Genomic DNA, 14,097 nt, shown 5'->3' with positions numbered 1-14,097 from the left:
AGCTCAGAAGACTGAGCCGAGCTCATCATGCAGGCCGAGCTCAGAGAGTCGAGCCGAGCTCAGAAGACTGAGCCGAGCTCATCATGCAGGCCGAGCTCAGAAGACTAAGGCCAGAAGACCGAGCACAGAAGCTGCCGAGCTCATCCAGGCCGAGCTCATCTAGGCTGCCGAGCTCAGAAGACTGAGCCGAGCTCATCATGCAGGCCGATCTCAGAGAGTCGAGTCGAGCTCAGAAGACTAAGGCCAGAAGGCCGAGCACAGAAGCTGCCGAGCTCATCCAGGCCGAGCTCATCCAGGCTGCCGAGCTCAGAAGACTAAGGCCAGAAGGCCGAGCACAGAAGCTGCCGAGCTCATCCAGGCTGTCGAGCACAGAAGGCTAATCATAGAAGGCCGAGCCGAGCTCATGCAAGCCGAGCTCAGAAGGCTGCCGAGCTCATCCATGTTGCCGAGCTCAGAAGACTGAGCTCATGCAGGCCGAGCCGAGCTCAGAAGGCCGAGCCGAGCTCATGCAAGCCGAGCTCAGAAGGCTGCTGAGCTCATCCATACTGCCGAGCTCAGAAGGCCGAAACCAGAAGGCTGCCGAGTACAGAAGGCTGCCGAGACCAGAAGACTGCCGAGCTCAGAAGGGCGAGCTCAGCAGGCTGAGACTAGAAAGCTGCCGAGCTCAGAAGGCTGCCGAGCTCAGAAGGCCGAGCACAGAAGGCCAAGCACAGTAGGCCGAGACCAGAAGGCCGAGCTTAGAAGGCCGAGCACAGAAGGCTGCCGAGCTCAGAAGGCCGAGCTCATAAGCCGAGCCGAGCTCAGAAGGCTGCCGAGCTCATCCAGGCTGCCGAGCTCAGAAGGCTAAGGCCCAGAAGGCCGAGCACAGAAGCTGCCGAGCTCATCTAGAAGGCTGCCGAGCACAGAAGGATAATCATAGAAGGCCGAGCTGACCTCAAAAGGCCGACCTCGTCCACATGCTGCGGCCATGCCCTGCAGCAGCCTTACCACACCATGCTTTGCTTGCCGGCCATGCCACGACATATTAATCAGGAACCATACCCTGCTACGACTGTCAACGCCTCACCATTCCCAAGAATGTACTGCACTGCGCGCCACAAGCAAGCTCTGGCTACGCGCCATCTCCTCCCATGATGGGAACGGGCCATCCACGGCAACTCATTACTTCACACGCCCACGTCCAATCGTGACGGTAACCCATTAATTCGCCCAGTCACATCACAGGTAACCCTGCCACTCTCCCTATAAAAAGGAAGGCTTCTTCCTCCCAAAATGAGGCTTCGGACTTGGAAATACAGTCCCTCTCCTTCTCCAAAATTAAGCCCCCCTCTGACTTAAGCATCGGAGGGCCGGCGCCGGAAACCCCGGCTACCGGCTTTTTGCAGGCCCCCCACGGAGGACGCCGCTCGCCGACAGATCGCCGCCCGCCAGTGTTCGCCGGAGCTCCTCCTCCTCGGTTCGCGGCCGCCCCCGGGTCCAATTTCCAGCAACATTACCTATTAAGGATATTTTAGTCATTTTAATTTAAAATCGTTAATTTTTTAGCGTTGTTAGGTAGCATGGGTACATATGAAAAAAAAAAAAAAAATAGAATGGCAAAACAAGTATTTTACGAGGGTATACATGCAAATACCAATTTTGAAAAGGTATTCATGCAAAACTCGATATTTAGGAGGGTATCCATAAAAAAAAACCAAAAAAAAATATTCACACAAATTTAATTTTTTAAAAAATATTTATTTATTTATTTCTTGTGCACACGAATATATATATAAAGTATAAACCACAGTAAAGGAGCCATGATTGTACGAATCGTTAACCGAAAATTGTGGGCTGCTTGGTGGCAAAACCAGGCGCCCATGGACACCCGAAAAAAAGCTCTTTTAATGCGCTGTGTCTTTCCGCGTCTCCCTTTGTAGCCCTGGCTTTCCTCTTTGTCTCGTCCTCCTATCTTTTTCCCTCCCTGATCACCGCCGCTGGAATGGAGGCTTCGGTCCTTCGAATCCCGACTCCGATCGGCCGTCGCAACTCTCTGTCTCCAACGTAATCACCTACAATTCCCTATTCTTCTTCTTTCTACTCCCTCGTTCTTCCCTTTGTAGTAGTATTAACCTGTAGCATCTTTATAATTTGCAGCAAGATAACTTTTTTGGTTCCAGTCCATATGATGGAATAATCGGAAAGGTTTCATCTCGTGTTTCTCTAACGGGAATTTCCCTCCCGAAGACTACGGTTTTGAAACTTTTAGTCCCTTAGCTTTTAATGTTTCTTTTCTGATTTCCTGGAAGCACATGAAGGTGATTTGGTCGAAATTAACTATGTGCAGAGGTAAAAATTAATTGTTCTATAAAGCAGATTTATTAGATCTATCTATCTGCATCAACATTCTCATAATAGTGTTATGATACATGCATAGATCCCAAAATTGAAGTTGATGCTTTTATGTTGATGGCATTTGCTATTTGTTATGTTGAATGAATGGTACAAATGAAGGGCTGGTTGGTGGGAGTCTGGTGAGGAGAACATGGTGGCGGAAGGGAGCAGGAGATCAGAGAGGCTAGTCAATCCCTTAGACCCAAGATTTTCAAAAATCTCCCTTTTTTGTTGTATTTTTCTAGTGCAGTCCCCACCCGGCCAGCCACTCCACCCGCCTCCCCCCTTCCACCCCCTGCAACCAAAGAAAAAAATAATAAAAAAACACGCATCCATGCGTGCACACACAAAAACACCTTCAAAGACATAGGAGTTTTGATTGTGGGATTATGAACACCAGAGGAGGGAAAGAAACCTAATAGAATTATAATTGTATTCACTGCTTATAATATCAGTTTGCAAATCAGTAACATTTATTTGATCCTATGCTCTATGTGAATTCAAATATAGCACAGTGCACCAATTTGACAGCGAAAGCAGGCCTTGGTTCTTCCCCTCTGGATGAAAAAAAGAGGTTAGTGGCCTTTTCTTGCTTTTGCACTGGTTGTTTTTCAGTTGAGCAAACACTGTATTTGTTGTAGCTTGTTTCTTGCTACATGCTTTTCAATCTAGATTCTTTCTGCTTCTCTAAAATATTGATTTGGTCCACCTTGTTTGACAGATCATAAGGGCTTGAAAGATGCTTCAGTGGCATGATGGTTGGAGGTAGATTCTTGATCTTGAAGATTTTAATGGTCAGATTTGCTCCTTTTTGGTTGTCTTCTTAAAAAATGCTTAGAAAATTTGTGTGAGTGGTAATCAGAGTTAAGCAGAACTGGTGGGGACACCAATGAGCCAGCATCACTTTGGCTTGACTACTAGTCCACATTTCTTGTGTCGTCCAGATTTGAGTTGGCTAATAGTTTATGAATTGGGTTGCTGAAATCTAATTATATAAAAAAAAAAAGAATTAGTTTGCATGCATTGATCTTGTTCCACATCAAGAACCTAGTCTGTGTCTTGAAAAAATGCCATTCTTTCGATATATAGCAATATATATACAGCATGTTAGGAGGGAGGGAGGGAGTAAAGACATGGCACTTCTGATGCTGATGAAATATAACATGGGAAAAATGGATTTGCTGATCCATTAAATATGATCTGGTCAGTCCTCTGGTGGAATCCCCTAAATCTGGAAAGATAATTTCAGATTCAGGACTTCTTAGCAAAAGATTCCATCCTTGATTTATTTGGGAAAACTATTGCTCTAATATCATGATTATTTCATATTTCATGTATGAAGAAAGAGAAAAGTAAAAGTACATATGATTTGATTTAGCAGAACTCAAAATTTACCGCTTTTCTCGTGTTCAATTTAGGGACCTGCTATTAATTTTTTCTCTTACTTGGTTAGGGCTGCTACTACTCAGATCCTAATCAGCCTTGTGCAGTAGTACCAGATGATTTCTCCTTTGTGCTCTGTGCTTATTTGATGTGGCCTATTTTGCAGGCAAGAGGAGACATTTGATAACTCCTGATGTTGGGTATGTTAATGAGCAATTTTTTATATCCTAGTTGGTAGGAGGTGTCTTAGCCATCTCATCCCATTCCCATGAGAACATGGGACCAGGATGGAGATGGGATTTTGAAACCCATTCATGTAGGAAAAGAAGAAGAAAGAGGAAATAAAGGAAGGAAAGAAGAAGAAAAGGAAAAATGAACGGAAGGAAAGAAGAAAAAGAAAAGAAAGAAAGGAAGGAAAAAGGAAAGAAGGGAAGGAAAGAAGAAAGGAAAGAAAGAAGAAAAAGGAAAGAAAGAAAGGAGGAAAGAGAGAAGAAAAAGAAAGGAAGGAAAAAAGGAAGAAGGGAAAGAAAGAAGAAGAGAAAGGAAAGAAAAAGGAAGGAGAAGAAGAAAAAAAAGAACAAGAAAAGAAGTAAAAAAGAAAAACAAACAAAGAAAGAAAGAAAGAAATAAAGAAAAGAAGAAAAGGAGAAAAACCGAGGTAACCTGTCAGGATGCTCCACAAGATAGTCACTAGGATAGGGCAGACCAATAGGGTATTCTATTTCGGGGAAAAACTAGAATACCCCCATTCCACGGAATTTAAAACTTTGTTAATGAGAACTTGAAACCAATCTCTCATGAGGTACAACTTTTAAACCAATCCTTGATGATGCACATTTTTATTATTTTTTTATTTTTATTTTGTCATAGCTATTAGAGTAGCTTCCAATTGTGATGTTGTAAGAACTGAGAACTTCTATAGCCATCCCTTTCCTTGGGTTAGATACAAACCATCCTAAATTACATGGCTAAAAGGAACAATCAAGTCATTCTCAGTCACAAGGTTTCAAATTCCGTGGGATGGCAGTATCCTGGTTTCTCTACCAAATGGGATGCCTTGCATTTTGCCCCTTCTCGGTGGCTATCCCGATTGAGTGTCCCGTTAGATACTCTCCATTTCTTTCCCCTTACTCTTTCCTTTGTATCTTTATTTCTTTTTTTGTTTCTTTTCCTTCTTTTCTTCTTCTTTCTTCTGCTTTTTATTTTCTTTTTCATCTTCTTTCTTTCACTTCTTCTTTCTTTCCTTCTTCCTTTCTTTTGTCTCCCTTTCTTCCTTTATTTCTTTCTTTTCCTTTTCTTCTTTTTTCTTTCCTTCTTCCTTCTTTTGTTTTTCTTCTCCTTTCTTTTCTTTCTTTTTCTCCTCCTCCCTTTCTATCTTTTTCTCGTTTCTTGTTCTTTCATTTCTTTCTTTATTTTCTCTTTCTTCTTCTTTCTCCGTGTGGATGGGTTTTGGAGTCCTGTCCTTATCTCGGTCTTGTCTCATAGGAATGGTATAGGATAGCTCGGACACTCCTTGTCCCACTGAGATTTAAAACATTGTTCTATCATACTTACCATCTAATCCAGACTTGCTGTTATTTACTGTTTGGTCCACGGGGAAACCTTCTCTCTCATGCCAACGAGCCATTTTTTCCTGGAAGTTCAGCTCTGGGAAGTGCTATAATCTTCTTGAAAATTATCAGATTCTCAAGCATGTGCCAAGCTCTTCCAGTGCCAGGCATTTTCAAGAAAATTGTATAGATTCTTTTTTGATCTGAAAAATTGTCTAAATATCATCAATTTTGATTCTTTTCTTATTAATATGTTGTTCTATATGTTCATAACGTGCGTTTAGTATTATTTCAAATTCCAACTGCAAACTCATTTTGTCCATATTTATTCAGTTGTATAGACAAATGGTAACTTGGAGGAAGAAAGGTAGTCTCTTCTTCGTCGGTTCTCTCTCTCTTCTTCTTCTTCCTCCTTTTTTGCATGATAGGGCTCTGGCCTACCTGTGCTAAGCATGGCAGAAGGCCCTTTTAAACTGTGGAAGGCGTAAAGCCTCGCTCTGCTAATGAGAAGGCTTTCACCGAGTAAATTCTTGTAAGAAATTTAACGGAGGGTCCGTGGAATAGATTCATTTCAGCTGTAGGCCTATGGTGTCACCTCTCTCACAGGCGGGAATGTACCACGCCCAGATTCCTGTGCATGGCTTTCTAGAAATTCCAAACATGGGTATCATGCTGCGGATTTGCCTGGGAGTTGGTTCATGCATGCATGCATGCACTGGATTAGTGGCTAGTTTGGCTTGAAGGAGCATGTGAATAGTGCAGCCTAACATGGCTAATATGCAATAATGTAATAGGGGATATCTGTAAGCAGAATGGGGACCAAAAAGAACTCACCGGATAAGTTCTAGGGGTACTTCTTTAACATTTTCATTTTCTATCAAAAATTAGGTAGCACTTTTTTTAACGGAGAAAGAAGAATAAGATATTTATTCACAATAATGGATTGGAACTTGAAAAGAAGAGGGAGGTATAACTTCCCATTGAAATATTCTCCTTTCTTCTCTCTTTTTTCTTTCTTCTAAGATGAATCCTTTACTTGAGACTGGCAACCTTTTGCCTACAGGAACCCGAGTACCCATCGAAGTTGCTGTAACATAACAACTTAAGATGACTCCAAAAAATAAATCCTTTTTTCCTCTTTTGCCATGTGTGTTAATGTAATACATCAAAAGATAAATAATATGGCATGCTATACTCAGCAGTTTGATAAAATAAGGCAGCTAACAACAAGTATAGGAACAACAAATGCAACAAACCTGGGGATACAAGACTTCAGTTTGCTGTATGACGGTACAGCCTCGAGTAGATATTAGAGCAAAGACTATGAGAAGAGCCTGAGAGAGTAACCGCAATATCTTCTTCTCATGTCCATTCAGGGACTAAAACTAGATACTGATTCTTTGTTTTCTTGCCTGGCGACCATGGCTAAATCTTCATCCGGCTCGCAAAGGTCATCCGGTTCTTCTGCCTTCGATATCACATCCTTTGCATTCATCACCCAATTTAACCATATAGTCCAGGTCTGCCTTCCACCACAGTACTAATAGAGTTCTGAATCTTGAATATACTGCTGACAACAATACACTGCTCAAAAAAGCCTACTGCTAGCTTGATATTCTAGAAGAGATTGACACCATAGATCCCGGGCAAACTTCAGGCATGCAAACTGATCTCATGAAACCACAAGGTACAAACTGTCCGGAACATGTAAACAATTCACTCTTCATTAATCTAGAGGAGAACACAGAGGCAGAAACAGAATCACACAAGTAATGATTCTCCATACGATGCAATATTAATCCCACTTACAATCCAGGATGTTCTTCCACTCCACGTACAAGTAGAGATATACCTGAGGGGCATCATACTTCGACAACACTTCAATGCACCAAAAGCTGTCTCCTCATGCTGATTACTGAGTTAGTCCAGGTAAAATCCCATAATCACTACCATGCCCACAAGCAAAGATTGGTCCCAAACAACACTCCAGCATGATACTAATATCTTTGAAAGTTGTGCCATTAGATGATAAAAGATCATCGCTACAATGACAAGTGGAATAAAACAACAGGGCTTAAGTCTCCACCCTAGTTCATTTTGTGTAGTGAAAAGTACTGCATAAGACGCTGCATGTAGAAGAAATGACCGGCTATCCACAAAATCTGAAACTAGAAAGGAAAAAGACTACCGTTTTGATACAAAACAAATTACATCATCTGCAAATGAAGATCCGCAGCCTGCTGAGCAAGCTCAACCATCATAGCCTCATCAAAGAACTTGTTGATGCTCACGTCCTCACTCATTCCCTGCAAATAAAAAGGTAGATCCATGTTAAAAATAATTGGAAATATTCTTCGTATCTTCCTCTCAAGAAACATTACTAGCGTCCCATTTATCAAAGAATCCAGGTAAATTGATGTTTCTAAATGAAAACATACCTTCCGGCGCCTTGTTTTCACCATGAACTCCCGTGCAAGGTGCTGAATCGGTGCTGGTTCTAGAGGCCGGAGGACTATGCTCTTATCAAGTGGGTCACCGGGAACTATGGCCCAGTGATCAAACACAGAGAGGCAAAATGCTTGCCCCTGAGTATGGTACCTCAAGTCCGTCTCAAAGCCAAATGATTCTATCACCGGTAAATATGCCTGAAAATTTTGAAATAATATTTTAAAAGATTAGTAACAAGAATATACTACAGGTCTGCTTCATGCAAGCGCATATACGCAAATGAAAATGAACATATGCCTCTACATCTACAGTTCGGCATAAAGTGATATAAATACAAGCAGGGCAGGATATTCAACCTTCACAACATATACAGGGGTGCCAGGCTTAGGGACATCTGCTGTTACATGTCCACGTCTGCGTGACAACACCGTATAAATTGCAGAGACACAATCGATTGGTGTATGGATCTGAAAAAGCATGAAAGTATCAAATATGTTGTGATAAGAGACTTTAAAAAGAGAAACAAAAATGATCAATATAATTTATTACTTCTCCTGATTTAATTGAACACAAATCATGTTACCTCTACATAGTAAACAGGCTCCATAAGCCTCGGGTTCGCCATGAGGAAAGATGAATACACCACACGCCGAGCGGTGGGAATAATCTGACCACCTCCTCGATGCAAGGGCTCAGCGGCAATAGATGCATTTAGAATTTTGAATTTGACATTCCGGATAGGTTCATCACAAAGAGGACCTTCCCGGGCACCCCACTGAAATCTGTGAAAGAGGCCAGGAAAATATTTAGAACCCAAATTAATATATAAAGCTGCTAGCAAAAATATATATAGTCATGCTTTACCCTTGAACAATGGAGTCCTTGACAGCACTCAGCAAGTTCTTATCAACTTCACTTGGGAGAGTATCATCTAGTAGAATGTTGGGGCCCTACAAATATAATTAGAATCATTTTAATTATCAAATTTGTCAGTAAGTCTGAACAATTTTTTATTTTCTTCAAGCATAAAGACACTTTGGTGCTTGATCATGGAGATAAGTTAATATTTAGTGATGCAAATAAATCATATGAACCAAACATATAATGAAGGTTGTGAAACAGTAAATGATAAGCAACAGTAACAGATTGTCAATACTTTCATGAGAAACTAACGAGCCAACACTAATCTCCTAACCAAATGGTGTTTTGCAATTACAAGAACAATTGGGCCATTTAGTTTATCATCCGTTTATTATTCCTGGTTTAATAGTCCATATGGACATTATATTTATCTTTGAATCTTTTACCTGCTTGTCTGGTCCAAATGCCCATATGCTCCTTGCTGAAAGCAAATCCCAATCATAACGTTTCTGAAAGAAATCACTGATATCCTTTTGTTTCGAGTCAATGCTCACAACACCATTCTCAATATCTTCTGCCAAACCCCTCTCTAGTGGCTCTGCAATCTGTACGTAATGTAAAGTCAGGCTGTGTATTTGACATGCCCGTGAGCTGCATACAGTCAAGGTGTTAACTGACATAACTAAAGATCTAGCCTGGAAGATATTACAGTTCGTACCATAGTAATTTTGTTTCTTTTGTTGGGAGTTTCAGCAAAACATTTCATCGAGGAAGTCTCAACCACCGTTTCGCAAAAAGTCACAACTGGATCTGCCACCTACATCAACATAAGGTAGATAAACAAATGCTTGATGAAGATAAATGCGTGTGAAATATTTGCATCTAAGATGTGGAAGGTATACACCAAAAGAAACAAACATACCTTGACTTCAACTTCAGAGTAAAGTTCCCTGAGATCCTTCATGATGGAATCAAGATATATCTCACCTGTTCCTAGTATAGTATGTTCACCTGACTCCTCTACTTTGGTGATAGCTAAAGGATAACTCTTGCTGATTTTTCTAAGGCCCTCCACCATCTTTGGTAGCTCGCTTGGATTCAATGGTTCGGTTGCAGTTTTTACAACTGGCAGTGTATTGAAGCGAAGAGGCCTAAATATGTAAACATCTTCATCCATATCCAAAGGACATAATGTTGCAGTCTTCATGATGGAGGCATCTACACCTTCAATTAGAACCCAAGAACCAGCAGGCGCTTTACTGATGGGAATACGGTATCGAGCCTGGTAAACCCACAGTTTGGTAACCTCTTTGACTGTCATGTCTTCTTCATCATCAGGTGAATAGCCTTCCCCCAGTACACGTAAGGTCTGACCAGTCTGTATGGTGCCACTGTAGACTCGGCCAAAAGCATCAAAGACACTACAGTCAGACTTGGGATAGAGTTTTGTAACATTAACCATAAGGGGGCCATAAGGATCACAGTTTTTCATAGCCTCAGCAATATATGAGTCTTGAGGTCCTGTATATATGTGCTCTATCTTCTTTGCTGCAGCATCCTTGGCGGAGGGGATGTGCTGGACAAGCATGTCAGTAAATCCTGTCGCAGATCCAAAGACAGAACTACAAGCCAACCTCAATAAAGGCCTAACATTCAACTTATAAGCGGCATTGCTTAGGGTTACACCAAGTTCTGCAAGAGTTGTCTCCACACTCTTCTTATGCTCTCCAATTACTTGGCTGTAGATTTTGTATAAAGGTTCGAGAATAAACTGGACAAATGATCTTTCTCCTCCACCCATTGGGGGTTTCTTCCTGAAGACCCTTTCATCAGGATGATAATACAGGTCTCCCCATAGACGGGCTGCAAACTTTAAATAGTCAAAAGGAATGCCATGGAGTTTTACGTAAAGCTTAGCAAATGACTGCAAGGTGAATGACCACCCAGCAGTTGCACTTGCAAAACAGACATTCCCAGCAACAGGATCAATCACTTGGGTGCCTCCTACACTAGTGGAGTAAGAAGAGATAAGGTCATTGATAACTTCCAAAGTGTGTCGCAGTTTGAAATAAGCATCAGTTGGTGGCAGCTTAAGCTCTGTAATCAGTCTATCGACCTAAAGCATCATAAGTTAACAAACAATTAATCATTTTAAATTGATCTAACTAGCAGACAATAAAATATGGAACAAGGTTGCTGCTAAGAAAAAAATTGAAGTACCACCTTGTTTATCACAACTACAATGGGAAGTCTTTCTTGTATTGCATGGCGTATAGCCCTCTCAGTATTTACCTGCTCATCAGAAAATAGGCACATCTGAGGATTTAGTTTCAAAAAAAATTCCCAATAGACAGAACACATTGTTTGTATCACACTTGCTGGTTAATAGCACAGTTTGCTTTTCAGTAATAACACACAGCTAAGCACTGTATACCAGATAATAGTTAAATGAAGTTTCACTCTTTTGAGTTGCTTTTTGCTGGCAGCATGTATTTCATCTATACAGTACCCACCACCCAAGATTTCAGAAACACCTTTGTGCTGCAGTTGTGCTGTGTCAGGGCTTAATTACCAGAAACAGTACCCTAGCACTTAAATGTATTCTTCCAAGTTGTTGAATTGTCATTCTAGATAGATAGATATCTGGGCCCCTATAATCCAGTAGATAGATGTTTCCTCCAAAGATTGGCTTTTCCAAATTTATGTAGACTATACGAAATATAAGAAGCTTGCTTGAAAGCTTCAATGAGACAGCATAACTCTATTCATGATCAATATGAAAGCTGATCCACCACTCAAAACTTCAATTTACCGAGTTGTATATGAATTGTAGTTCATAGCACACCTTTAAATTCTCGCCACCAAAATATTTGATTTAAAGTTCTAAACAGCAAAAAGCTTCTTTCTGTAATATCTAAATGTGCTTGAATGCTTACCATTCTTGTTGAGATAACTTCTACACAGAAACACCATACTATGATATAATAACAAAATTCAACTGAATTCAACTAAAACTATAGCCTTGTAATGCTTTAGGAATTCGTAGCATGCATTTTCAAGCTATTTAAATATTATACTTAATTGGGAAAATGATTATCTAATAGCTAAGGTAGTAAGGTTTTCAACCAAAATGTAAGGAATTCACACAAGAGTTATGAGCTCAAAACTCACACCACAGTACCATGCTCTATTAGAGTAGATTCAAAAGCTACTTCAGTCTTCAGATCAGTAAACCCCCGTTTATATAAGATCAGAAACTTATTTCAGATAAACAGTTAAACCTTATGCTCTTTAGCTTTCATTCCAATCCCCCCTTATGTGTAAAATTGATTTAATTTTATCTGCTAACAGTCTCCTGTTTTCTAACTAATCACAAATTTTTTTTGGCACAATAAACCTAACCTTTTCCTTCCGCTTTTATTATTTTTCATTGAACTCGAGAAATCAGGTCAAATCGGCTGATCCAATATCACTGATTTGCGCCACATAAAACAATAATGGAGACTGAATTTTTTTTTATTGAACATTTAATTCCAATAAATGAATGAGTCCTTTTCTAACCCAGCAAATATTGATTCACCACTGTGCACTCCACGAACAAAAACTTTCAATTAGGACTAGCTAGTAATGTCTGGTTAATCAGCTAATTTAAGTTACATTCCATGAAGTTCTTTTTCACTTTCAGCATGAAGCATACTCATATAGTACCCACCACTCTAGACTTCGAACAAGATCTTAGTTTCATAGTTATGTTGTATCGGTACTCTCTCACTTACAATAAATAAGTACTTTGCCGTTAACAAATGAGTTCTTATGTGAGTTGTCTTTCTAACGAAAAGTGCAGTTAAGCCCAAGTACACAGCCACGCTTCCTAACATCACTCACTTTTCAATCAAATTCAGCAACTACATGAACCAAGAATAGAGGATCAACTTGATGAGGTGAAGAGAGGGATTACTTACCATAACACCTTCGGCAGCATCGACAACCAGCACAGCCCCATCAGCAAGGCGGAGAGCAGCAGTCATCTCATCAGAGAAGTTGACATGGCCGGGAGTGTCCATTATGTTGCAGAGGTAGGACTTGGCGTTGCTGTCCTCGAGCACAAGGGACATGGGCACGGCCTTGATGGAGATCCGGCGCTCCTGCTCATCGATCCTCGTGTCTGTGTACCGTATGTGCCGCTCGCTGTCAAGATCGAAGGTCGAGATCTCGTGGGTCTGCTCCACCAGCATGTCCACGAACACCGTCTTGCCGTGGTGGAGGTGGCCGACGAGAGCGACGTTGCGGACGAGCGAAGGGTTGGAGGCGAGGCCGAGGAGGAACTCGGTGGAGACGTAGGTGGAGGAGTCCCTCACGCCGACCTCGAACTTGACGGTGCGGACGGGCTTGATGATGGGCTGCTCGAGGGGCTGCTCATCCTCGTCCATCACGAGGGTCTCCACGCCCTCGCCGTAGACCTCTTCGGCGGTGGGGTAGTACTTCTTGTCCTCGGCGAGGACGATCTGGGAGGCGGCAGGGTCGGTGTCCATGTCGTCGGCGCCGGCGCCGGAGGCGGTGATCCAGCCGTTGGCGGAGGGGCTCGGTGAGGCGGCGGCCTCGTCGTCGGAGCGGGCGGAGCCCGCGGGAGACTCGTCGCCGGAGTCACCGGCATCGTCGGAGTCGCGGTCGGACTCGATCTCCGGGCCGATGTAGTTGCCGAACTCGTCGTAGAGACTATCGTCCATTTGGGGATTCGCGCGGGGAAAGAAATTAAGACTCCGGCTAGGGTTTGAAGTGGGGATGGGAGTGGATCAGGTTTAGGGTTTAATGAGATGGGAAATGGGAAAGGGCAGATTATTTTGTGGCGGTTCGAGCAACGGGCCACAAGGAACTCGAAAGAATAAAAGTTCTATAATGCCCAGCGCCATTTATATGACGCCACGTAGCCAAAACGATGCCAAGACGAGACTCTCAAAACTATGTCGAACCAACGAGACCTCTTCCGCTATTTTTACACATGGTCCTTTTCGATTTGAAAATCTATGGGTTTTATATCCACGGTCTTGAAAGGTTGTGAAGGAGGCTTAGCAGACGCCGGTGCACGGGGATGATGTCTATAGGATCTCACATAGGTTGGAGATGACTAAATGGTGACTACGAAGATGGAACAAGAAAGAGGTGGGGAACATCTTTAGGCAGATTGAAGTAGCTGAATCAGCCATTGCACCAATCCAAAACAGCGAAGAGATGCATCGAGGTTTGTCCGAGGGTGGACAGGAGGAGCTTAGTCTCAGCTCACCCGGCACCATTCCCTTCTTCGGCAGCATGAAACCTTTTGGAAGCAAAAGTCAAGGATTCAGTGGATTCTGGAGGGAGACCGCAACAGCAGATTCTTCCATCAGACAACAATCATTCGCCGGCAGCGGAACAGAGTCCATAGTATCAAGGAGAGCAGTGGCCAGATGACTGATGATCCAGACACGGTCAGGAGAGTGTTGGA

General features: G+C 42.3%; 1 protein-coding gene and 1 long non-coding RNA gene across 2 annotated transcripts; one reads left to right on the top strand and one right to left on the bottom strand.

Moving 5' to 3' along the window:
• The first annotated feature begins 1,804 nt into the window (after positions 1-1,804).
• On the top strand, positions 1,805-6,627 carry LOC103723555 (uncharacterized). Its single transcript, XR_015975594.2, has 3 exons — positions 1,805-2,043; positions 2,137-2,947; positions 3,095-6,627. It is a non-coding gene; the product is annotated as an uncharacterized LOC103723555 (long non-coding RNA).
• Positions 6,628-7,274: 647 nt separating this feature from the next.
• LOC103723556 (110 kDa U5 small nuclear ribonucleoprotein component CLO-like) lies at positions 7,275-13,624 on the bottom strand. The gene is made up of 10 exons (XM_008814509.6): positions 12,578-13,624; positions 10,839-10,907; positions 9,538-10,731; positions 9,334-9,432; positions 9,062-9,220; positions 8,619-8,704; positions 8,338-8,536; positions 8,111-8,221; positions 7,745-7,951; positions 7,275-7,612 (listed from the first exon to the last, which is right to left on the bottom strand). Exons 1-10 carry the CDS (start codon positions 13,340-13,342, stop codon positions 7,514-7,516), a joined length of 2,988 nt encoding a protein of 995 aa, XP_008812731.2. The 5' UTR covers positions 13,343-13,624; the 3' UTR covers positions 7,275-7,513.
• Between the last annotated feature and the right edge of the window lie 473 nt (positions 13,625-14,097).

This window comes from Phoenix dactylifera, chromosome 2, assembly GCF_051530095.1.
Source record: "Phoenix dactylifera cultivar Ajwa chromosome 2, Ajwa_hap1_PhDact_Kaust_v1.1, whole genome shotgun sequence".
Taxonomy (NCBI): Eukaryota; Viridiplantae; Streptophyta; class Magnoliopsida; order Arecales; family Arecaceae; genus Phoenix; species Phoenix dactylifera.
The sequence above is the reverse complement of the archived record's forward strand: the minus strand, read 5'-3'. Positions and strand labels throughout refer to the sequence as shown.